Raw genomic sequence first — 26,962 nt, 5'->3', positions numbered from 1 at the left:
TAATGAAAATTCCGTTGGTGCATAGCCGGGGATCCAACCTACGACCTCAGGAATCAGAGAGGCAAGCTCAAGTCATTACGCCAACACTGCTCTTATTTTATTGCTGTAAAATTAATTACAACTAGATTTACATGAAGATTTTGAGAACGCGACGAATTCAAAGAGAATAATAACGCGCCAGAGATAGTAAACAAATGAACGCTAGCGCTTGGAAAATGTAATTCCAAGTAGCTGCACTGCAGATAATGCAGATCTAGGCATAATGAAACCGCGAGTTTGCGACGATGTAAATTTTTGAAATGTTCTTAAGGATTTTTTCATGCCGGTACCATCTGTATGTCGACAGCTGTACTAATAAATCACCAGTGCAAATCCTAAGAAACATAAAAGTAGGATTTTGCACTAAATAACTGCTTTAGGGATAATATAGCTTTAAACGTAAATCAGAAGTTTTATTTTCAATTATTATAAGTGACACAGACTACTCTAAAGGCCGATTTACATTATCTTAGTGTTTAGGAGAGTGCTTTAGTACAACTTGAAAGGCAAGTTCTTTAGCGTAGCGTTGACTAAAGCAAGTAGCGTTTCCATGTTTCAACTAAAGTACTATCCTAAAGCACTCTCCTAAACACTAAGATAATGTAAATCGGCCTTAAAGGAGCTAGGACAGGGCAATGTACTTAATAAACTTTCGTACTATGTGCGCAATTAATACTTACTTGTGTGATAAAAAACAGAATGTCTTAGACCCAAAAATTGCTGACTATGAGGTTCTAAATAAAATAAATAAAATATGTTTATTATGGAACATAAGATACATGTATCACTTATTCCACGTCATTAAATTTGAATTTGTAGGCATCCCTACTCATCGGCAAAGAAGACAGAGGGTGTAGGCCGAGAGAAAAAGCCGGCGTAAAAAACTCTCGGTACTCTTTTAAAATAGCAAAACAATACTTATTTTAAAACAAATATCGCAAATTAATTAGAAGTAGCCCGTCTAGCACTAGTCCCAGGCCCTTCTATCAACTAGATAATCGTTAACTTTATAGTAAGCCTTTTTCTAATAAGAAAAAATATTGAAACATACACAAAAATGTCCTTCCCCATTATAAGGAAAAGACATCGTGACATAAGATTTGTATAACCATTATCTCGCTAATTACATATATGAAAATAATAATTATGTAAATCAAACGTTTTTCAACCCAGTGAAACCTAGTTGTTAGCTGATATCAAAAACGCCAATTGTTTAAAGTTCGTTTAATTTATTTGTTGTTAATAAGGTTGCAAAACTAAAATCTAAAAATCTAACTTTGTATAATGCGGAAACGTTCATTGCGGTGAAGTTCGACCGATTCCCCGTTTGTTAAAACCGATTAAACTATTCTCGGAATATCTAAAATTAAATCGTTATTTCTAAAATATAAGTTCGGTTTAGAAGCTATAGAGCGCTGTACTTAAGCTGTCACAAATGTGCTGTAATGCGTGTAACTCTTGAATGTTAATATTCTACGGTTTCGATATTTGTAAATATGTGAGGAACATGTATACTAACTTTTTTAGTATAGTAGTTTATTCTAAGAGTACATTGTCTTCACATATAATTATTTAACAAATGTAACAAAATATTGTAAACCTATTTTAAAAGAGTAAGTGTGGAGTTTCTTGCCCATTCTTCTCCACACGAAACTACCTTTTGGAAGGGGCAACTAGAATCATCTTTATATTTTATTTTTTTTTGACGTTCAAAAGTGCCATTTTAGATGGTCTAATTGAAATAAACGATTTGACTTTGACTTTGACTTTGTAATGTGAATGATAAATCGAATCCGTTAGTGCAAAATGTGTTCTATTATATGTATGTAAAACTTATATGTAACAATTTGGGAGATAGGATCACTACAAAATCTATATAAGGAATTCTAAAATATCTATGATATAATAGGCGCACTATAAATACCTAATTAGTTCTATACAAGTATACAAAAATATATTATTAGATGATAGCTACGACTTCTATGATCACTATAGTACTTACTATGTTCCAATAGCTTTTTGGTATACAGATATCACCTATAAGTATTCCAATAACTTTATTATTTACTAGCTGACCTGGCTAACTTCGTTCCGCCCTACAACCTTATAAATTCCAAATGCGAATCCTCAAACACGTTGTCTCGAGAAATGTGCTCGACTCATATAAAAATGAAGAAAAAGGAGTTTTCAAACACTGTAAAATATTGCCCGTATCAGAAAAAGTTAATAAATGTCTTCTAGTCGAGCACTTTTTTCGAGATGACTTAAAAAAACGAGTAGAGCATGAAGTACAGACCCGAGCGGTAACGCAAGTTCGGCTCTGTACATCGAGAGCAAACAACGTATATGGCGAGAGAACGTTGAGGTATTTGCTACCACGGCTAATAAATGGTCTACCAAATCACATAATAGATTGCCTAACGCCAACCAACATAAACAGCAAATTAAAAAACTACTTTTATATGCATTTGTCGCGCTACTAAACAAGACTGCTATGGTTACATTAATACAAACCACAGCGGTTTTCAAATGTAACTTATTATTATTGTATTATATTTTTTTTGTAAAATAAAGAAATTAAAAAAAAAATATCGTTGTTACTTTAATTTAACTTATTTTAGGATTTCATTAATGTTAAGTATTACATTAATACAACTTTTTTGCAAATACAGAAATGTTTTATTGCTTGCCATTGCGAAAGAAGAATGGCAGTTTTACACATTAGGCATCTTCTCTCTAGCGTCAATATGGCGATACATGTTAAGATGCATGTTAAGCACTTTCTGATATCCAACATCTTTTGATCAGGATCAAAGCATGGTTATGCATCTCCTCATTCACCTCAAGATCGGAATTTCTTGAACTGACACGAATTCGACGTAAAATGATGCGTAGTTTGATCAACAGATGGCACCATATGGTTTTTGCATTCGTAAAATTAATTAATTACTTTATTGTTATTCGACAACTTATCCGATATTTTATTGCTTATTCTGCTATTCGGGACGGAAACAAATCCAACAAATCAAAAACCATGGCAATCGGTCCAGCCGTTCTCGAGTTATAAGTGTTGTAACAAACACGACTTTCTTTTATATATATAGATATTATCTCATAATTAAATGAAGCCATAAATATTACTTTAAGGTCAAAAAATGTTTGTTTACATTTAATACTAAACAAAATATGATATTATCAAAACGTTTGAAAAATAATATATTCTTAACTGTGATAAAATTTTTGAGTAAAAGGTTGAATATCGATTAAATTAAGTATTATGATCTTTAAAACAGGTTGTACTGAATATCCTAAACCTGCGTGATACGTGTTCCAAATTCAAAATCCCATCGATTGCCAGCAGGGGTGATAAAGCATTGAACTCATAACGCTTAATTTACGAGGACATAAAGAGTGCAGTTTAATAAGAGAAATTATCAAGAAGGGCATACCCGTGACCAGACGATCGTTAAACTTACCCTACAAGTAATAGAAAAATTCTTCACGTACATTGTTACAAATTATTACAAATACTTGACCTTTGCTACCTAAGTTTACACCTACGGTCATTTTTTTACATATATATAACTTATAGCATGGCCAAGCTAAGCTTATGTTTTACAAAAATTTTGTATTTTAACTCAAACACTTACATTGCTACACGGCTTTAATTTAAGTTGACATTTTTGTTAGATTCCATTACCTTCCATCTTTAATTTTTGGAACGAAGTTCCTTATCTCGCGTTGTGAAAGGGGGCTAGACGAAAAAAATTCTTACGAAAAGTTGTCACGACACTTTTTTGCTATTTGCTATTGTAATACACCGGTTCTCGTCCGATCACCGAAGTTAAGCAACGTCGGGCGAGGTCAGTACTTGGATGGGTGACCGCCTGGGAACACCTCGTGATGTTGGCTTTTTTTTTTCGTCGTAAGATTGGTGTCGAGAAAATCTATCATACTGTTATGATACCAATTAACATATAAATTAATCGAAAGGAATTTCGTTCCATCCGGGTGTCCCTTGACACCTCTAAAGTTTTTTTTCTACCTGGGAGCGGAGCATTAAGGACAAAAATATAAACCGTTAGAAAATATTATAAATAAATATAAATTAAATTATTGCTGTGAATCGTTAAATTTATCTTTTCACATGGAACAATGTAAACAAAGTGCTGATTTGTATAAATAAATTTATACAAACAACTTTTGTTTAGAAGGCGTGGAAAGTAATGAAAAATACCATTTGCATTGCAAATTTCATTTCATGTTTCTAATTTTCTCGAAGCAGCTGCAGCGGTTAGCCTAGTCTTTAGTATAATGGCAAATTGCGTAGAAAAATATCTTAAGTATTGCAGAAGAAAATATTATTTAAAATCCTGATGTATTTGATACAATACGAGAAGTATTTTCCTTTACTAATTTCTAATTTTCATACACCGCTGAGAGTCCTCATAGAGCTGTCATGCCCTATGGACAAGGCAATAAGTAATAGCTGTTAGATTAATAATAAAAGATTTTGAAGTACCTACTTAGAATTTTGAAGGAATTTACTAGTAATTTGTGCATCTTCATAGATAACACTAATCTAATTAAACATTGCATATGTCGGAACTGTGTAAAATAAAACAAAGGATGAATAAAATAAAGGAAGATTTAGAAATCCACCAGTTTAAGAATACCTACAACCTACATTTGACTAGCATCCAAAGTCGCAATCAATTACTTGTTACGTACATGCACAGTACAGTAACTCCGTAGAGTAACTTATTTTCATCATAACGTCGCTGTAGAATGATAACCTCGTATGTCAAAAAACCATTTATTTTTTATTCTTAGACTCTTATGTCATTTAACTGGTGTTATTATGAAGTAAGGACTTGTTTATGTTATTAATAAATAAGTCCTTTTACCATCCAAAACTATGGACAAAAACACAATAATATTTTAACGAACATTGACGAATTTTTTTTTCGTTTTCTGTAATGTTTGGTTCTCTAGACATACGAGGTTATCAATCTACAGCGACGATAAAATAATTAGAAAATGATAGTGAAGCACTCTCTTTTATTGTTTATAGCTTGCTATAAATACACAAAACATACATTAGTCAACTAGACAGTTGTGCTAATATTTGGTTCTAATAACAACTTCACACAAAGCAAATCTTCATTGTTTGTTGATGGACACATTGTGGCCCTAGTCTCATGCCACTTCTGTTGAAATATAAACACTGTTCGTGACAAGAGCCGCCTGTTGACGGAACTCAATTCACAACCGAATTATTTAAAACTAACAATAAAGCTAAAATTCCAATTAATGAAAGAGTTTTAATCAAATATAAAAGTAGTACGTTATCCAAACGTAGTTTTTACAAAATACGTGCTGAAGAAAGTGGATTTATAGCTACAAAAGCTTAATATTGTATCGTGGTGAGAAGTCGGATTACCGTGGTGATCCCAAACTAAATAAAAAAGTAGTATGTTTATTTTCCGAAAGTAATTTATATTACTTGTAGTCTGTCTCTTCTTAACATATAAATAAATAAAAAATAAATAACATTAAGAAACTGTATCAAAAAACTCTTTCCCATAAATTCATTAAAGAGATTTAAGTAAACTATATTTATAGCAAGCGAGCTACATAAAATTAGATCATTCTGAGCACTTGTATATGATTAGTATTTAAAAAACTTAACACATCAGCTGTTTAAAAGATCCTAATTGGCTAAACGTCGCCCTTAGTAACACGAAACTTATCTCCGCTTATCGACAGGAAACACGTTACAAAATGAGGGATGATCTCGACCCAAAAAAATACCGTTAGCTCTTGGCTTTCGAATATAAAACTTGAATAAAATTGCAAGCATTTATTGCTTCAAATCAACGGTTTTATACTCTATAGCCATAAATAAAAATAAAGCTTTACTCGAATCTCGATCAATTTCATTCGCGTGTCAGCAAGGCACAAAATAGCAATAAAAATCACTCAATCGTAACATATTGTCGTATGAAATATTTTCATAAGTAATTAGTATTATATCAAAATTAATATAATAATTAATTTTTAGTAAATAATATTTTCAATTCTCATTTAGATCAACACTCACTTTGTTTGCGCGATAGCCGAACATTTGAAATTCTATAATGTTGTTATTAAATCTTCCTTTAGTATTGATTTGTAAGCATAATTTTATTAATAGAAATGTAAGAGAGTACTGTTCTTTCACTTATGACTTCTGGTACTTCGATAGAACATTTCAAGTGACTACAATCATATTATGTCAAATACTTCCACCCATGAAATAATATAGCTACTCAATATAGTGTGTGAAAAACCAATGATCGGTAATGATATTTAATTTAATGCAGTGGAATGTATCAAGTTGACATGTACGGCAATCGTGATTCGATCAAAGCATTACCCTTTATGGAAACCTGGCCCATTGTAAAACTACATATTTTCAAGTCTATACGATTTATTCTTTCTATTACTTTCCGGTTAGATTTTGACAAAATATTATCTAAGGACATAAATAATATTTTTTGTCATCATACTATTTCGCAGGCACGAAGCTATAATATACATATAAGCTATTCCTCTTAAGTGCAAACATCATATTATTATTATATAATAACGCGTCGAGTTATAATTTAATTAACGAAATTATATAAATATACGAGTTAGGTATCTACCATTAAGACGTGAAATGTATTGAATATTACTAATGAATTAATTGCCAATTATTCGTAGACAAGATATTGAGAATCGTTATTTCTGATATTGCTAAGAAAACGAGATTTCAATCGTAAACACTGTATTTTATAAAACAGGTGAAATTTGTAATTGTGTTTGTATTAACATACCAATAAATATAAACATTATTTTTGTTTGCATTTTAATATACCTAACGTTCATTGTTTGATAAGGTCGTGAAAAAATTAAATATTCTAGCCGCTTCAATAAAATTTAATCTTTTCTAAGAAAAAACTTAACATATGAACCTACGGGCCCTTACGCTGCTGAAGAAGACAAACAATAGCTTGTTAATCTCGTGAGACTAGTGTGACATCCTTACATTGTCGCTGGTGTTGACCGGAGTCAAGAGGGCTGACATAAGATGTACTGAGACTTTATAATATAAGTGTTAGCTCGGTCTGGTAACGTACTTAGTATTTGTATTGCGTACATGATTTATATTAAACTTATTATAATGGAAGAGTTGAGACTGAAATTGTCTCTCATTGTTGAAAAAGAAAATGAGAAACAACCACCATACTAATCAAATTAAATAAAGTGGGTATATACTTTATTTTATATTAAACGTTTTTCAGTTAATAAGTAATTATTAAAAGTATATTGTGAAATATTCGTACAAAACAATTACAGTATTGTAGCTTAATCGTAAAATATAATTGAAGTATTTTTTCATAAGCGACATCTACGAAAATCTATGAATAACGAATTTAAGTGTACGTATACCAACTCGCCATGAAACAGCTTTAAAATATCATACTAGATGGCGCTTTAGCAAGCTAGCGATATTAACGAATATTATAATATAATATTATTTATTAGACCAAAGGTTAAAAATAATCAATAAAATAATCTTTTACATCACTTACCGATTTGCTGTTAATGTTGTCATATCGATGTTATTTCCGCAAACAGTCAAGATATCATCCCCACTGCTGCCACCTGTTATGCGCTGGACGGAACTTATTGCAACATCTTCAGTGGAGTTCTTAGGAGAGTTCGGTACATGGCCGCTAGGTGGCGCTATTCTTTGCTTTGAAGCTTGCTTATGTCTGCTTAGTGCGAAAAATAGTGCTAAGACTGCCTTTAGCTTAGCATCCCTTATATCTACAGCGGTAACTTGTTCTAATCCTTGTACTTTTTGGGCATGGAGGAAGTCCAAACAGCACTGCACGTTCTCCAACTGAAAAGAAGAAATATAACTTTATTGCATGAATTATAATTACACTACGTTTAAAGGTTACATTATTTAGAACGAATCAAGAAATAATCACATTCTTGAAAGGCAAATTCGCTAAAGAAGAATATATATTATTTTAATTTTTATATATTAGATTATATTTTGATGCTTTTGCATACCTGATGTAAATAAGTAATAATTAATTTTGCGTAATCGTTATCATACATATTTCGAGTAAAGTTTAGTTGGCTAAAGTTTAATCTGACCTTTTCAATAATTAAAACTAATATTACGCTATGTTTATAACAAGTAGTGCATATTTAAAATGTATATCAATTCGATTGAACTCGTTTAAAATGTAATGCACATAGCTCTTATCTGATACAAAAACTGATTTTGGAGGGACAATGAAAATCGCATCGTACTTAAATGGAAAGTAATTCGGCTCCAAAAACGGTCGGTGTGCAAGAAACGCAATGCGAATATCAAACAAATTAACATTTTACGTGCGTGCCATTGTGCGCGCGCGCAAATATTTTCATACTGAAACAATTGACACTTTTTGCAAACAATAATTGTTTGTTGAAATACTGAGAGTTCCTGTTCACAAAATACACTACAATAATCAGCAACCAACATCAATCACTTTAATTTTAGTAAAAAACTGAAGATAAATAATAAGATAATTGAGACCTATTTAATACACCGATTAATATATTGATATTAATTTACCAACTTTTCTAAACCTAAGGCTTATTATGATTATTTGTTTAAAAAAACTAATAATTATAATTTCATTAACTAAAGATGACTATAGAGCAAACAAAGAAAAATATTTCTAATGTTGCTAGCTTAAATATTTTTATCTACTGTCAGGACTCCTTATTCTAATCACGAATTTAAAACTAGATTTTTTTTTATTTTCTGTCTAATATTTAACTACTATGACCAAATGTATGACGTTTCTAAAATTATTATTGTTTTCATTTCGGTACAATACAAAATTTATGTGAGATTTGATATTTTTAATTTTCAAGTCGTTATTTTATGTCTCTATGGTAAGTTTGAAGTTTAACATAATCTGTGGCCGCGCTCGCATTAACGCGGCAAACACCAGGCCATAAACTCCAAAAAAAAAAAAAAAAAAATAACGCGGCAAACGATTTTGTTTACGGTCTATAAGCGTGGCAATGTGCAAAATTTTGGCGCCTTTCTTAAAGTTTTAAAAGGTGTACTGTAATCCAATTTGTGGATTTTTATATTAATATGGATAGACCATGAAAAGTAAATGTAATGAAAAGTTATTTAGTTCAGTACCAAAAATAGATACGAAGTTGCTGATAGATAAAAAGGGGGACCAGAATATCCTAATTTCCAAATATCTTTATATAATAATAATAAACAAAGCAGTGCATTAGGATACCTTCGTTTTTATAAAATTAGGACACTATGGTCCTCGGGTTGAGGGGTGTTAACCTCTCACCTATAAACGATTTAACTGTTAATAAAGGAATAAAATTGTAGTTAATATGCAGATAACTATATTATTAAGTAACTCCAAGGATTCACATATTCCCAGCGCCTAAAATACAAGTAAATGCCCGTCTGCTCAGAAATGTACAGCGTTGGCTCATACAGTGGAAAACCAAAGGTGTCACCGACACATTTAAGGTAAGGGTTATTTGGTTTATTTTACTTAGTCAAGCTCATAGTAGTGGTAAATCCAACGAGCGGTGTGAATAACAACAATTCCAGTATATGATAATGGGTTTAATATTAACAACAGTGCGCATCGGCTCTTTCGTAAGAGCAACAGCTGGCGTCGGCCCTTAAAAGGATTGTCTACATCTCATAGGTCACCAGTGCAAGGCATTGTGATATCCTTTGATTGTTATTCTCATTTACTGTGATTTATAAACAGGTCAAAACAATTTTTAGAACAGTGAGATTACTAAGCCGAATGGTAATGGTGAAGTAACAAATTTAATAGAAAAGTATGAAAACGATATCTCAGAATCATTTTGATCCATACGGATACTTGATATCAGTATCGGTACCAACGGTGCAGTCATATAGTTGTATTTTGTTTTTGTACAATTCTTGATACGTAAGCATAAATGTTATTTTCAAAAGAAAAACTGCAATATTTATTGTAATTTGATACCTGAGATTAAAATGGGCAAGCATTCGTGTAAATTACGTGTATGCAAGTCTGCGAATTTGGGCAAGGACGAATCGGTTAATTTTATTACTTGTTATGATTTTCATTGCCAATGAACATTTAAGAGTAATTGTTAAGTGCCAACTTCTTTAATGTTTATTTTATTGACACCACGATATTTTTCCATGTATCAACATTGTGCAATATTTGTGCAATAAACATATTTTGTTTACACGAAAACCTTTTCCTATAATAACACATCTATATATTAGTCACACACAGAAAATCACTTATTAATTCTCTCACTTATGCTAAAGAAATTACGAAGTCAGTTGAAGATTTTTGAGATAAAATCAACAATATCTGGAACAGTCAGTAGGTACTTATCTACTAAAAATATTATGTACTTGTTCTGTACTACAAACCAATAGTGCTATTTTTCAGCTTAACTTAAGTTTTTTGTTTTTATTTTATTACAAACTCCAATAGTTTGATACTTGAGGTAGGTTCGTACGAACGTTCGGTTCGAACTTTCCCACACTTTATAATATTTTAAACTACAAATAAATAAAGTATCAAATTCGACCAATTGTTGTAAATTTAAATCTAGTGTGTCGGAGTGGAAGCACGTAGCACGCGAGATCTTGATCGCGAGAACCTTCGGTAAGGTACTACGGAGTAATAAAAACTTTATGGTACGATAAAAATGTGTTACCGCCAATTATTATTAAAACAACAACAAAACAAGATACAATTATCCATATGAATTACAGGTACACTCGTATGATATGTACCCCACCGATTTTCAAATATCTTCGAGGTATGAAATCTACGTTGTAATCCAGAGTATAATTTACCTCCCGAATTTTCTAGTACTCCGGGTAGATTAGTATTAAAATAAAAAGGTTTTTTTTTAAAGAGGTGAAAATGCGCTTACGCAGGCCCGCATCAAGGAAGTCGATCTTGACGCGGGGACTGTGGGGTTGGGTCTACACTCAAATCCCTGTCAGTCTCCTTTCTTAGGTAGCTTACTCACTGCTTGCCTTAGAAATTCGGCCGTGCCCTCCATGTACGGTTTAAGCATTCGCCCGGTACCACACAACCCTCCAAAGGCCGAGAACAAATTTAAATTAAATTAAAACTTGCCCTCGAACCCGGTACCCCTCACCTAGCTGCTACTTAATAAGACTGCTAGCCTTTTTACCGCTTATTTAGAAGTAAGAAAAGAATCATTATCCTAACTCGTGTTTATCAGTGGCAAGACCAAGTTTATGCCGAATATTTCACACTACCTGTATCACTTTTGTTAAATTCTAATTTTTACGTTTTCCCATAGTCTCTTATTTTTATTTAGGGTTTTGTGGTGTGATGAATGTGATGAATGTGGAGGTGTTCAAAATGAATTACTATTAACTGTACTTTTTGAATTTCCTAAGACTCACATGGTATACAAATTCTAAGTATTTCAAGACGATGCTTCTAAAGTGGAAATTCAGTTACTTGGGCCCACGATAAATTACAAGCCCATTAACAAGAAATTACTCGTTAAGTACCAGATAAAGCACGTTTAATGTCAATGAAATACTATGTATATACTGTTTTATGCTTTTATTATATACATAGCTAATTACTTTACTATACCCGAGAAAATCTATTTTGTTAATTAATCCCTTTCTTGATGACATTTACCAAACAAAATTAAAATGTTTTTTTTAAATGAATGACATCCTTATAACTTACTATAACAAAAAAACAATAACTAACCTTAAAACATAATAACTAAAATATATTATTAAAAAGTATATAATATATTTGTCGTCCATTATAGAATAACATAATGTTTGTTATTAGACTAAAAGATTTCTTTGTTGATGTTGAAGTTTGCTTTATAATAAAATGTCATCATCGATTTTTATTCAAAACGATTCCCTAAATATGTTTGTTGAATTTTAAATAGTGTGCCTCGACCTACATCTACTGGACCGCCGTGACCACTTAGCTTTCAAGTTTCAGGGTTTATTACTTCTCTTTATAAAACTTTTAACGCCAGCGGATATATGTATTAATAAAATATGCAATAGTTTATTTAATTTATATAGCGCAAATGTTCCTACATTCAACCGTCAACGAAACAACATTATGAAGAGTTAAATTACCAAATAATTATACATTTATATTATTCAGGCAACTGCAAAAACACATGCCTGTTTTCAAGGTGCATGACACTGATTCATTGAATTAACGGAATGAAGATAAGTACAGACTGAAAGTACATAAATATTTAACAGAAATTGCCAAGTACGAACTTGTACCACCAAATATGAAATATCGAGTGAACGGTAATTTTAATAAACGCGATTGTATCATGCTTAAGGTAAATTGGTAAATTAAAAAACTGCACTCTAATTGATATTTTGTATATAAATTAATTATGGAAAAACTAGCGGACCAGATAGACATAACCCTGTACAAACATCTGCAATAAAAAAATCATCTAATTGTAAATCTAATCCATTCTCAAATCCATTTGTAAATAGACAAAATATTTTGTCAAAGGCCAGCCAGCCGCTGTTCAGCAGTCCCGCTGTTTAGGAGTTTAATTACAATACACGCACAGAAGATATACATAATATATGTATTATTATTAAGATATTGCTATCGTCTATCGAGTTTCTACGTTTTGACTTTTATCATCGGCGCTTGTCAAAGTAAGTCATCGCCAGCGGATATGTACAACTTAGACTGTAAAAAAAAACCGTGTACAAATCAATATTTGTAAAATCTACATCCTTTACTTATACTTAATAACGAGAGAATACGTGGTCAAGTTAATAGAACCACCGAATAATATTATTTAATACGGAAATTGGAAACATGGATGAGTCTTATAATTAAATGGTATTTGATTGAGTACAATGTGTTAGTATGGTTCTAGATATATTTTAATTCACATATTCTACCTTTTTACAAGATGGTATCGACTCTATACAGGTGAAGGTACAGCAACAGAAATTATTTTTAAATATCCAAATAACTAAGCGGACTTGATTTATCGTTTTCTTAGCATTTTCTTTCAGAAAGCAATAATAAATCAAGATAAAGTCCCCTTCTATGGGGTGTAGTGAAAAGATATCAATTTAACAGAACAATGTATGTTGTGATGGGCGGTCACGCGATCTACACGGACATACATAATAACCCGTTATTATATGTGTGTACCTTGAACGGCTTGAGATACACTAAAAGTATGAATATTTTGAAGTAAATTATAGGTGTGTGAAAGGCTGTCACGGCCATCGCGATTGGAATTAATTTAACATGAAAACAGCGTAGTAGCGAAACCTAGTTATTAAATTCATAGTGGTAAAAATATTAAAATGTTATACCAGCTAATTTTTTTCCAAATAAAGTGTACTAAAACTAAATTAATAACTATATTTTATATGTTTAATTAATGTTGAATGCGTGTGTTTTTTTAAATTTCCGTAGTCTGTTTGGGTATATAAATGTATATTTGATAGTTTCCTATTACTAGCTAAAACTAAATTTAACTTAAGGTTAACTTCTTAATGGAAGACGATTCAGCCAGTTTAAACTAACATTGTAACCCACTAACCGACAGTTAATTCTCGTAACAGTTCAACTTACAACCCATTAATTGTCGTTAAAACTGTAATACATTAACAACATTCCCAAACTCCACTTAAGATCCACGTAATAAAGGCTTTTTGGTCAATTTATGACTATGGTCAAAATACCAACTACTTAAAAATTTTATCACTTTCGTAAAACTTATTTCGCGCAAAGCTGTTCATACGGAATTTATTAATGTCTTAACTTAAAATAAACACTGCTGAAGAATTTAAACAACGGCGTTTTAATTGTTAATTAATTAATTAATTTCTTGCCATTACAATCATCCAAGAAAACGTGTTAATTATTAATCATAGCACCACCAATATGTGGAGACAGTTGCCCACTGAAGTATTTCCAAATAAATTCGACTTAGGGTCTTTCGAGAATAGAGCGTGCCATTCTTAAAAGGCCGGCAACGCACTCGCGAGCCCTGTTGCATCACTTAACATCAGATGAGCCTCCTGCCCATTTCTTCTATACAAAAATCATTAATATTGATTGTAATATATACAGACAAACTCTAAAACCTTGATCTAAAAGCAGGCAGAGTAAGGAATTGTTCGACATTCGACCTAAACCCTTAAAAACCTAAACAATTTTCAACAGCTTTATAAAAAAAACAACGAGAGAATATAAAAGAAAAAAAGTAGAACGAAATCCTTTTGCCAGGAAAGTAGATTTTCGCTTATGCTAAAGCATATGGTATAAAATGTTGACAAAACAATCGAAAAATCCTATATCAAACTTTACAAACAAAATGTACAACTATGCCCTACTTTTTACAGTAGGTGCACATATTTTCACAGTAAATCTGGACAATATAGCTCGCAAAATGCACTTTTATGGGCCGTTTTGAGCGTTTTCCACATTTAGAACATCCTTCAAACGGCCAGGCAAACCATTATTTACATGGCATTGTTGTTTTTTCACAATCTGGGACAGTTAAATTTTTGTTAAATAGAACTGAACGAATGAAATAAACCGTGCTAAAACCAACTTGCCAATTTTCGTGTTAGAAAAATTGAGATAAACAGTGCGTAACCGACTTTTGCTAGCTTTATTGAGAAATATGTTCTATGGTATTGTGCACATTAAGGAATTACGTGCATCAATACAAATAGTACAGTACCTACAAACTTAGAGTAATACTAAATCCGAATTAAATATACAAAAAAATACACGTCTAATTCAATGTTATGATTATATTACAGATATTATACTGAAAAAGATTTTGGCGTTACCCTAAATCTTCGCAAACGAAGTCATGCATTTAATAATAAAGTAAACGAAGCTACTTAATGTATGATTGTTGATGTAGGCGTTATATTTCATTGGACACTGCAGCTACGCCTTGCGATATCACCAGTTTAGCAAATGGACTTGGAATTACTTGGCCCATTTCCTATAAGATTAGATAATTGCAAATGTGGGTTACTCGAATTCCTTTATCGAATCGATCTAATTGCGCAAACATTGCATTGATAAGTCAGTCTCTTTGAGTCATATTATTTGCGATTTAAATTATAACAAATGCTATTATGAACCGCTTCTGAGGGAATTAAGCTAGCATTTGTTTTCCTTAGAGAATCGCTTGTCTATAAAGACAAAAGATCAGTGTAATATCTTGAGCGTATGCAGTATGCACACAATATTATACGGACGTAAAAAATATTTTAAGTAACATTTTTATTTACCTATAATATAATACCTACCTATAATAGGCTGAACCGATTTTACGAAGACAAATGTAAGTTTTACTTAGTATAATACGAGTATAGATAGTAGATAATATCACAGATTACTATTTTAAGACTAGTTAAATAGAATTAGAGCTTTTCATAAATCAAAAATAATGCTTGGCCAAAAGCTGCTTTAATCGCGATGTCGATTCGCGAGGTATCAATTCGAAATTCAAATTAATAATCTCGAACAACTCCGATATTATCTTTAACAAGATTAATCATTTCCAATCTAAGCTTTTATGTTTCTTAATTTACTGTAATAAATTAAGTTGATGTTGAATAAAAATAAATTGATGTTACGACCATTAAAATACCTGTATTTTAACAATTAAGTTTATCTTATTGATAACTATATTACAATAAGCGAACTTGTATTAATTTTGACGGATTTACTAAAAGTTGGTTTTTTACATCATAAAAACAAATTTTACGCCTTTTAATCATAGTTTTGTAAGTCTAGCCAATAACATGTGAATATTTTTAATTAAATTAAATGTAAATCAAAACCTCATATTCGATATTCGCGAATTCGTATTGCTATCTATATATATAAAAGAAAGTCGTGTTTGTTACAACACTTATAACTCGAGAACGGCTGGACCGATGTTAGTTATATCTTTTTTAGTGGATTCTTCTCAACTCCGAATAGCAGAATAAGTACTTAAATATCGGATAAGTTATCGAATAACAATAAATAAGTAAATTAATTTTACGAATGCAAACAGCATGTGGTGCCATCCGTTGACAAAACTACGCATCATTTTTACGTCGAATTCGTGTCAAGTTTCGTTCAAGAAATTCCGATCTTGAGGTGAATGAGGAGATGCATGATTTGATCTTGATCGAAGTTACCTCATCAAAAAATGTTGTATATCAGAAAGTGCTTTGACATGCAGTAACGCAATATTGGCGCTCGAGAGAAGAGGCCTAATGTGTAAAACTGCCATTCTTCTTTCGCAATGGCACGCAATAAAACATTTCTATATTTGCAAAAAGAATTTGTATGAATGTTAACCTTAATGAAATCCTAAGTCTAACTAAAGTTAACTCGATATTATTAGACTAAGGTGGAACAAAGTGCGCCGGGTCAGCTAGTATTTAAATAAAGTTAATCTAAATTTCTTAGAACTTTGAAATATGTATACGTACATCACTTGTTTTTGTCCGATTTCGCAGAATCTGTAGGCCGACCTCAAGTAATTGCTATAAAAACAATGAAGGATTTAGCCTATGACCAATCATTACACAATTGAGTCATAGTAAACAGTAATTTAATACAGTTTCAGAAATATTCCTCATACAAATCTATATATAGCTTAGGGAAAAATTTACGGCTATTTTCATTTGGAAATATATAATATGAAATTATATATACAAGGTATCCTTTGGCAATGAATTCGCTCGCTTAGTCGGTGTTAAATTCATATTGTTCATATTTTACAGACGTAGATTAATAGCCATTTTTCTAACACACAAATAGATCATATATTTTTTATACATTACATTATACTCATTCCCTAGGTTTAAAATCAACAATATTTTCCAAATTCCTTCTGCCAAAACCATCCTAGGAGTTCAGGCACATCTCGTTCGAATTCTGCGCGATTTTAATGGATTGAACACAGCTTATCCGGAGCTGGATATATTCGGTAGTAGGCTGATCGGTTTCAGAGAAAACATTGTGGGGTGCCTTTCTCGAACCTAATTCGCTGTTTTGCTGATGATTTTTCTTTTTTTTTTGCTTTAAGTGCCAACAAATTTCTATAATTTTATTCTATTTTATTGTGTGCTTGTATTATCTTGGATATGTTTTAATTGTATTTCTAATTTTTAATTTCTATTTTTTTTTTGTGAAACTTATGTTTACTGTAACTGTCACACATTTTAGATGTAATATATGTATGTAATATATTTGTAAAATAATTGATAGTACTGTGTGTGATGTCATAAGCTTAATGACTAAATAAATAAATAAAAAACATTTTATTCTATATCTGAAATAAATAACTTCAATCTATCGATGAGAGTAATAATAGTTTAAATAAGAAACAGGTGAAACCACAAATTTATGAAACTTCGTAACTAGCTGGTTTGCCGCAATGTACTAACGGGCTTACGCACTGTAGAAATGAATGAAAAATTTAAATTATACTGGTTATAATTACAAAAAAAATATCAAGAATACGTCTATCTTAAAACTACTTACTCTAATTTTAAATCAAACTTTGAAAAGTTATCACGGACGCGAAGTTTCGTTTGTCAATCTAAAGATGACAAGCGTGTAAGCCTCCACAATCTACGCAACTTTAACTAGCTTATCCCTTTGTTTCCTTTTATATAAAGGCATAAAGTTCAAACTATTGCCATAAAAAAACCTACGCAACCTATATGACATACGTACTACATAAAAACAGAACACCATTAAATATTAGCACGCAATTATTAAAAGTAAATTTTATAGAATTTTTTTAAAGTCTGTGCACTTAACGTGCTGACTTTAGTAGAAAGGTGAGTGCAATTACGGGTAATAAAATATAGCTTGCGTAAAAGTAATATTATTGAAATTGTATTAATTTTACTTGCAAAGACAATATTTAAATGGTAACCTGATATTTAGATTGTGTTAATATTAGCGGATAAAAGCTTGAATCGGTATTTTGATGACATACGCTTATTTACATAATTATCGAGTAAGCGGTTGACCCCTTTTTGTCAAGCGAGCTAGTACAAAAAGTTTAAAGTATTATTAATCATCTGTCCCATTTGTAATGAACTACTGAATAAAAGAAAAAGCTAGCATCTTAAACATTGATTTAATATGGAATTTATTTACTTTAATAATCTGTGCTACCTCAGTTAGATTTCTATTATATCCTCTTATTTATTAATAACGAGTGAGCGGTTGACCCCTTTTCGCTATGTGCGCTAGTACAAAAAGTTTAAAGTATTATTAATCACGCGTCCCACTTCTGATCTGGTTTTGGCGATTACTGAGGTAATGACAGGGCTGTCAGTTTTTGACGTACACCGTATTGATAGTTAATTACTTTAATGTTTTTTTTAATTAGTTCAATTATCTTTTTATTAATCACGAATAATATGTACATAAATCAAGTTCTACTTGCCCAAGAGGACAAAGCATCTTACAATTCGATATTATAAAGTTCGAAATCAGTGTTCTATGAAGCATTTGCCGCTCTCAGAGGTATGACAATCATGTATCAACGTTTCGAGTATGTATAGTTAGTAGTATAATTCTGAACGAGATACATGTCTGATTAATGATCTGCCTACATTTGAGGCTAATCCATAGTTATTCCTGGAAGGTCACAGAAGAATACTGTTAATGCTTATTACTGTTAATGCTTATTAATGTTAATGCTACCTATGACTTCCATCTTTTGTACTGTAAATGTTAACCGGTGGAACTCCCTGACATGAAATCTGTGGCTCCTTGAAGTCGACAGTTCAAGGCGAAACATGACTGGCGCCTCAGGCGTTGGTACTTTTTCATTTACGATCTGTGACTTATTCTGGCTTATACCGAGTGTTGTATTTTATTCACGTATTGAAGAGACTTTCATTTGTATGATATCCTCTTTTTTTAATATGACTTTGAAAACGAAGAGTATTAACTCTCAATATCAAAGTCATAGTTGCAAAACAAAAAATCTAAATATTATATTAATACTCGTAAATAAAAAACCTTCAATCATTACCTCTAGGCTGCAATTTGGGACGCTCGCGCGGTGTCGAAGTAAAAACGAATAAAAAACTGTTCTTGCTTTTACTAAAAAGCGTTTAAAACACGATTAGCTGATACAACTTTTCGATATACATAAAGTAATACACAGATCGAAATATGTGGATACACAAGGAAATGTCTATTTAGAAAATACCGCATGGACTTAAAAAACTAAAAACACAAACATTATAAATGATGTGCAAAACAGTTGTTCTAACCACTTTTTGAAGAAAAATAAATAACATATCGGTTACTATAAAACATCTGTTTCGTGTCGTATCTTACGGATAAAAATACATTTGTAAGAATCTGTTATCGTACATCGAAACAAAGTTAGCTTATTTTTTACTCAGAGGTTCGTGGAGGTTAACGTAAATCTCTCTCAGATCTAGACGAAATCTGTAAAATCATTTTTTCTGTGAAGTTTTTAACTACGTTTTTGAAAACGAGCATTACAGCTGCAATTACTTTAAATATACTACTTACTTACTTCAGTAAAATCATATTGTATTTAATCGTGTTCCTGAAGCTGTCTCACAATTTTTTGTCTTGATACAAATAGAATAAACGTTATACTAGTACACAGATTCATAAGCCTTGTATGTTAATTTATTTCAAATACAAAATATGGACTGGACGTAACGGTAACATTAGTATAAATTATAATTTGATGAGTTAATATTTGATGACTCATTGGTCTAGTGGTTAGTATCCCTGACTGCGAATCCATGGGTCCCGGGTTCGATCCCGGCTGAGAAGAACATCGATGTGATGAGCATTTGGTGTTGTGCTTAGGTCTTGGGTGTTTAAATATGTACTTATATGTCTACCTATCTATAATATGTACGTATATCCGTTGCCTAGTACCCATAACACAAGCTTCACCAGCTTAGCATGGGACTAGGTCAATTGGTGTGAATTGTCTTTGAAAAAAGAAAAATTGCATGTTTCTTCTTAAACAAATTAGAAGCTTTTTGTATCTATCTTAATCACTTGGAGATCAAATAAGAGAGTTATATAGATTCTATTGCACTATTTAGTATCATACCTCATTTTTTTAGACTAAGCAACATCATCAATAATATAACTAAAAGTAAATATACATATTTAAAAAAAAGCTTAAATATATCTACACATCTATTTATTGGTATCAAGTATTTTATAATATTATGTTTATATTACACGCACTTTGTTAACAGTTTATTTTTCAGTACGTTTTTCAAAACACTTTAAAATCATACAAACTCTGTTGAACATTCACATAATTAATGACTTTTTTTTTTTTTTTTAAAGACAATTTACACCAATTGACCTAGTCCCATGCTAAGCTGGTGAAGCTTGTGTTATGGGTACTAGGCAACGGATATACATACATATCATAGATAGATAGACATATAAATACATATTTAAACACCCAAGACCTAAGCACAACACCAAATGCTCATCACATCGATGTTCGTCTCAGCCGGGGATCGAACCCGGGACCCATGGATTCGTAGTCAGGGGTACTAACCACTAGACCAATGAGTCGTCTGATTGACCATTAAGTACGTGTGAAAAGTTACTTAAGTATGTATCTTACAGCTGTTCAATTTATTACTGGCAAATCAAACTTCATTAGTATTCAGTGTGAATACACTAAGATACAAAAGTAATCCGAAATATTGTAATAAACTTCAATATACCGCCAAAAAAAATTCTTCGTTAAGTGTTTGATTAGGTTGTTAAAAAACATGGTACAGATCTTGCAAAAACATTGATATTAATAGTTATCTTAAGATAGCAAGCATTTAGTATAAATTATGAATTTATTGATAATGTATGAAATTTTACAAAGTTTTCTAATGTCAAAATAAAGCATACGGTATATTGTTTTCCTATAGTAATGCTCGCTAGTGATACCCTCTTTATGCGTTTGAATACTTTTGGAAATAAGTAAAATATTTATGAATATAAGTAATTAAATCATAGATGTGTTTTAAAAAGTTTCACTAATTATTTTAAATATAGAATATAGGCTGGTACATCATAGTTAAGCCGGTTATAACTTCATGTAGTTTATAATATCTTCAAAGATTTAATATATAAAACATAACATACATACTGAAGGGCTTCAGAAGAGTGTTCAGAAAAAATTAAACTTAGAACCAACCTGTAATAACAGTAACTCCTATTTTCAAAGACACATCCACAGATTCACAACAATTTCACTAAAAAGGCACAAATAAACGCACTAAATGTCGATAACACGTAGATTAATCGAGTTGCAGTCCGTACGATACTGCGGTCCGATTCAGACGCCACTCGACGCGAGAATGAGCTCATTTCAAAGCTTTGAAGAAATTAAATCGAAAGATGCATGTATCGAGTTATCGTGTAATTAACACTTCGCTTAATTGAAGAAGCCATTTAGTTTCAGTTTCATTAATTCTCTATTGACCGTTAAAGAAAAAAATTTCAGCGTGTCGCGTTACTTGCGTGTTTAATTTTTTTAATTTTAGTATTTTCTAGGGTTCTATAAATAATATATTTTATAGCTTAACATCGACGTGGCTAGATTGCCGCTAGGTTATATTTAAAATAACAGTCTAGTTTGGGAAATACTTTTTTCGGTTTCCGATGCGCTGTAACCTAGTTACCTATAACAAGAAATATTTATGTACTATTGCTTACTTACATATTGCGAAGGCAAAAATGTCTACATATAATATTGATGGGTTCTGGGCCTTTTCGTACCTATAAGAAGGAGTTACGACCTACTTAAAGCAGTATTCTATAATTATTTAGGTAAGAAAACATAAGGTACCTTTAACATAATAAACCGATAACTTTTTACGTGTTATGCGTTAGAATTCAATTTTACAGTAAGCTATTGCTACCTAAATAAAGAGAAACAGTTGTAACATATAAGCGCTATGCTTAGCTTCTATTAATCTAAAGTCCTAACTACCTAATAGTATATATAATATATAATTACCCCTATATAATAAACATAGTAATGTACAAAAAATGATACCAATTTCTATTACCGCGAAACCTTTCAGCTATATCCGGGTGATCGCAAATAGATTATTAGCTTTTTGTATTATTAAATGCAAAATAAACGCAGTGTGTTCACAATGGAAGGCTCATTGTACTCGTAATTGAACCAGAAATGATTTTTCTAGTTAGTATTGAGAAAATATTTATTCTAGTATCGCTTAGAAAATTTTTAACAAATAGATTAGACTACAATAGGCGGTAACAAAAGTAAAGGTAACAAATTATAATTATATTAATTTACAAGGGCTATACAAACCGATAGAGAGACAAACACATAATAAATAACATGAATATTATAGGAATAAAGTTTGTAACACACAAACTTTTTGTTTTATTAAGTACTCTTCATAACTACTAAAGCGAGTTTGAAGTTTCCTTTACCGGTAAAAATCTGCATTATTTTGGAATGATCTAGATTTTTGTGAATAATATCAAAATCGTTTTCGGGTGAACGACCTCACGCAGACAAAAGATATGTTTATCACATAGAATTATTGATTTTAACCCTTACCTAACAATAGGAATCAAACCCATTTAGTTAAGTAATAAACTATAATAACATATAGTTATTTATTTTCGTTTATACACGCGTTTTTGAAAGAGAAACACTTTATTATGTATAACAAAAGTTTTTAATTAATCACAATCTTGAAGTTAGATAGCTAGCTTAATATATTTTTTAAAGTCCGCAAAAAATCTGTTATTTAAAATCTTAAAATACAGTGATTGATCGTTTCTTTTGTGTTAATTAAATTCAATCATTTCGTTGGAGTTAATACAAACTGCATTCAACATTTAATGATTTCAAAAGATTCCAATTGGTTTTGCATTATATGTTTTAAATGATATTTGGGTCCGTTTTTCAAAGCTTTTGAATGCTTCTTAATTTAATTTCTAGTGTGCATTGTATCTTTGCATTTGAGTGTATATTATTACAGGCAATTAATGATGTAATGAATAATTATGTATTTTATTATTTATTTATTAAAGATTAAGATTTACAGTATTTTAACAAAAAGTAAATTATGATTACAATAAAATTAAATCAGTACTAATTACAAATCTCCACCTATAGATATTCCATAAATACCTTAGGAAGATAGGAAAATAAAATTAAAATTAACAATTATTAAAAAATAAATGAAACATACAATATTATTAAATACAATAATTATTTTTTTCAAAAAATATAATATTGTTACAGTGATTTAATGACCATATTGAACAATTTAAGGGCTTTTAAAAAGATTCAGTGTGCGAATCTCATCCCTGAGGTCGTAGGTTCGATCACCGGCGAAGCACCAATGAACTTTCTGACTATACGTGGTTTTAACACTCCTTCGGTGAAGAATAACATCGCTAGGAAACCGACATTTATTAAACCCAATAAGTCCACGGCGTGTCTCAGAAAACAAATTACCACGAAACGGTTACAGAAATCCAAGGCCCAAATCTAAAAAGCTTGTAGCGCCATTGGTATTTTTCTTTGTTAGTCTCAATAGTTATTAAGACTAACTAGGCCTGATTCAAAGTGAGAACGACCATAGTTTTTCAAAGTTCTGTTGTTTACAACATGAGGCAGAGTAATATCTCGACCTCTGTTTCATGATAATTTTCGTATTGGTTAGTACAGGCCGAAACGTATATTTTACCGAGATTCGAACACTATTGTTTAACTAATAGAAAGCCTTTGACCTCTTAACTATGGTTTACAAAACACGTCTCGTTCAACACATGCTTAAACAATACTTCCGATTGAGTTGAGTACAAAGGAATGTTACACCTATAAATTATTGATATTATGGCATTATAATTGTTTATATTATTGATAAATGTTCTTACATTTTTGTTTAAAACAATGTTGCTTTCTTAACTTCGTTTTAATTTTACTAGCAACATTATTAAGATATACTTGGTAGACTACAAGTATTTAATATATAAAAAAAGTTCCCACAGATTTGTAGTATATCTTTCAAATCGAGACCACAGATTACACAGATACCATAAGACTTTTTTAATTGTCGACCACAAGCTCAATAGCAAAAATGGTATTTATACAAAGGTAGAATAGCTTAACCTTTTACGTAATAGTATAGCAACGTTATTATTCAACGTCACTAAATGATTGTAAAAACACATTAGGTTCCGTAATTATAGAAAATTATCATTAGTCTCAAGTGGAAACCAATAAATCTTATCACCACTTTCTTACATGCCGGAAGCAACAGCGTTTTACTATTGGGTTTGTGGGCTACTTATCCCATAAATGTATCCACACTGTACACCTTCAATTAATTTCATGGAACTATATTCCTTATGCGTTTCACGTACGCGCTTAAATAGGATGCACCGAATGCAATCTGACGTCAGTACTTTTTTTTGACAACAGTGTACATAACCGTCCATATGTGTACCTGAGTGATTTGTGACTTGATAGCTATTTCAAGCAAACAAAATACGCTTTCATTTTTAATCGTAAAATAATAAACATTTGTCGGATATAATTTTATAAACAATGTTCCAGGACAAAAATGTTTCGATGAATAATTGTTATAATACCTTCCCGTCTTTTGAATATTTCTTAATATAATTATTTATTGTTTAAAGAAGGTCCATAATCCAGAATATGGCAAACACATTTATATGCCTGTTTCAATAGAGGGCTAGAAGAGTTACCCGTGCCCTTATGTGGATGTATAGGGATATTCAATATTTTAATAAATATCTATTATATAACCTTGGCCAGAGTTAATTGTATTTATTTAACTCGGTCTCTGAAAGTTTTTTTTAGTGTTTTTTTTTAATGAATAGTATATAACTTTGTACAATTAACCAACCTCTAAGAACAATTAAGTCGCAAAAAGTATTCAGACATTCCAATAACAATTATAATAATTATTATTACTCCATAGAATCATCGTTATGTGATAGATGATAATAGTAAAATTATTTCCTGTAATTAACCTTATACTTGAACAGGATGTATCATTATTATTGTAATTGCACAATATATGACCGCGCCCGGTTCGATGTCTTCTTAAACATTTATTTAAAACTCCATTCCATAATAATATGAAACAGCAAAGTCAAAACGGATCGCAAACGCAAAACTTCAGGCCACTTAAATATTGAGACGACGCGGCCTTATTGACAAGAAGCTATCTCTCCCTATCATCCTAGAGTTGGCATTAAATATTACTTATATTTAGTGTTTGATTATTACAGTTGTAGTTGTACATCACGCTTATAAAAGATCAGAAGCTAAAACTCGTTTAAAATCCTTTAAATATACCTTGTGTCAATCTTATTTGCTTATACGGGTTAAGCCCAAATTTGATTATTAATATCTTAGCATAAGTATGCAGTGTAATAATTTAACATCTTAAATATGGGAAAATAAAAATATGAAAATACTCACCATTTGTTGTGGGCTTCGTGGTTTCCTATGGGCTCGTGGTACCTTTTGTCCAGTGACACCCTCTAAGACGTCAGCTAGTAGCAACCCGTCGGCGCAGTCCCGGGCTAACCCGCCGCCGGATGTACCCACGCGCTTTCGGGACCGCGCCCTCTCCAGGTAATGATTCGCCCAGTCCGTGTATATCTATGAATAAAAATGTACTATTAATAAAAAAGCCCATTTCATATTGAAATCATAAGATTCGTAGGTCAGTTTCATAATTCCTCCCGATTTTTGATAATTTTTTCTTTAATAGAGTAGTAGTAACGGTTAGTATTTCATTGCATTTTTTCCATCATTATGCAATAAAGTACTAATAAATAAAGGTCTAATCCATAAATATTAAATATTATAATAATAATAGGTAATTGGCTATGGTTTGCGCAAGGTTTGTAAAATGCCTGTAAACTTACTCCCTGTTCTTACTAAAAGCCTGAAATACATATTAAATAATTTGTCTTTATCACTTTTACAGTTGGTTAAAATTACATTCATATTATATATATTAAATTCATATCAATATACTCCTTACCTGAGGCTTATAGAATTTATTTTTAAGTATCGAATACAAACAATGTTTAGTATATTTAAATAAAAGCCTTATTCGATTAAAGTATGTAACGTAGATTTTTTGAAAACAGAACACGTTTAAACTCTTCGCTTCTAAATTTTAAAATCGATTTCTAAGATACGAATATGCATGTTTAGATCCTGGTCCTATATCTGATTTAAAGATATTGGGTAGCCTTTGTTAAGGGGATTATGAGTCAGAATAAGCTGCTAAGGGTGCACTAAAATTTTAGTACCAAGCGTCTGTTGACGCACGCAGAACGGGCGATAAGATTTTAATATAGTGAAAACTGCAACTTTAACTTCTATACATGAATGAACAAAAGAATGACGATGTTTCTTTCTGCTGGACATTTTTTGTTTTTAGTTTTTGCATAGTTCATGTATACGGTTGTCTAGAAACAACAAACATTAATCAACAATAATAAATGTTACAATTTGAGTCTTTCATAACAACCTGTGGATATAACAGGGTGCTATGGTGCTAGGGTGCTATGTTGTACTATGCAAAAATTTAACTAAGTTCGTCCGAATAAACTAACGCCATTCGCCAGCAACACAAAGATTGGCTTTGGCTTTGAAGCGTAAAATTTCGAAAGGTTTGTATTTAGTAGACCGAATAAATGATATTTTTCAAAAT

At 31.3% G+C, this 26,962-nt stretch overlaps 1 protein-coding gene across 7 annotated transcripts in view; it reads right to left on the bottom strand.

Moving 5' to 3' along the window:
- Positions 1–26,962, bottom strand: part of LOC125055878 (protein sickie) — a 162,077-nt gene that overhangs the window by 74,038 nt on the left and 61,077 nt on the right. For all 7 annotated transcript variants that reach the window (XM_047658534.1, XM_047658535.1, XM_047658536.1 and 4 more), the window contains exons 2-3: positions 25,714–25,896; positions 7,659–7,972 (exon numbers count right to left, since the gene is read on the bottom strand). In XM_047658534.1, coding sequence (XP_047514490.1) covers positions 7,659–7,972; positions 25,714–25,896 — 497 coding nt within the window. The remainder of the gene's footprint in view (positions 1–7,658; positions 7,973–25,713; positions 25,897–26,962) is intronic.

This window comes from Pieris napi, chromosome 14 (assembly GCF_905475465.1).
Source record: "Pieris napi chromosome 14, ilPieNapi1.2, whole genome shotgun sequence".
In the NCBI taxonomy this organism is placed as follows: domain Eukaryota; kingdom Metazoa; phylum Arthropoda; class Insecta; order Lepidoptera; family Pieridae; genus Pieris; species Pieris napi.
The sequence above is the reverse complement of the archived record's forward strand: the minus strand, read 5'-3'. Positions and strand labels throughout refer to the sequence as shown.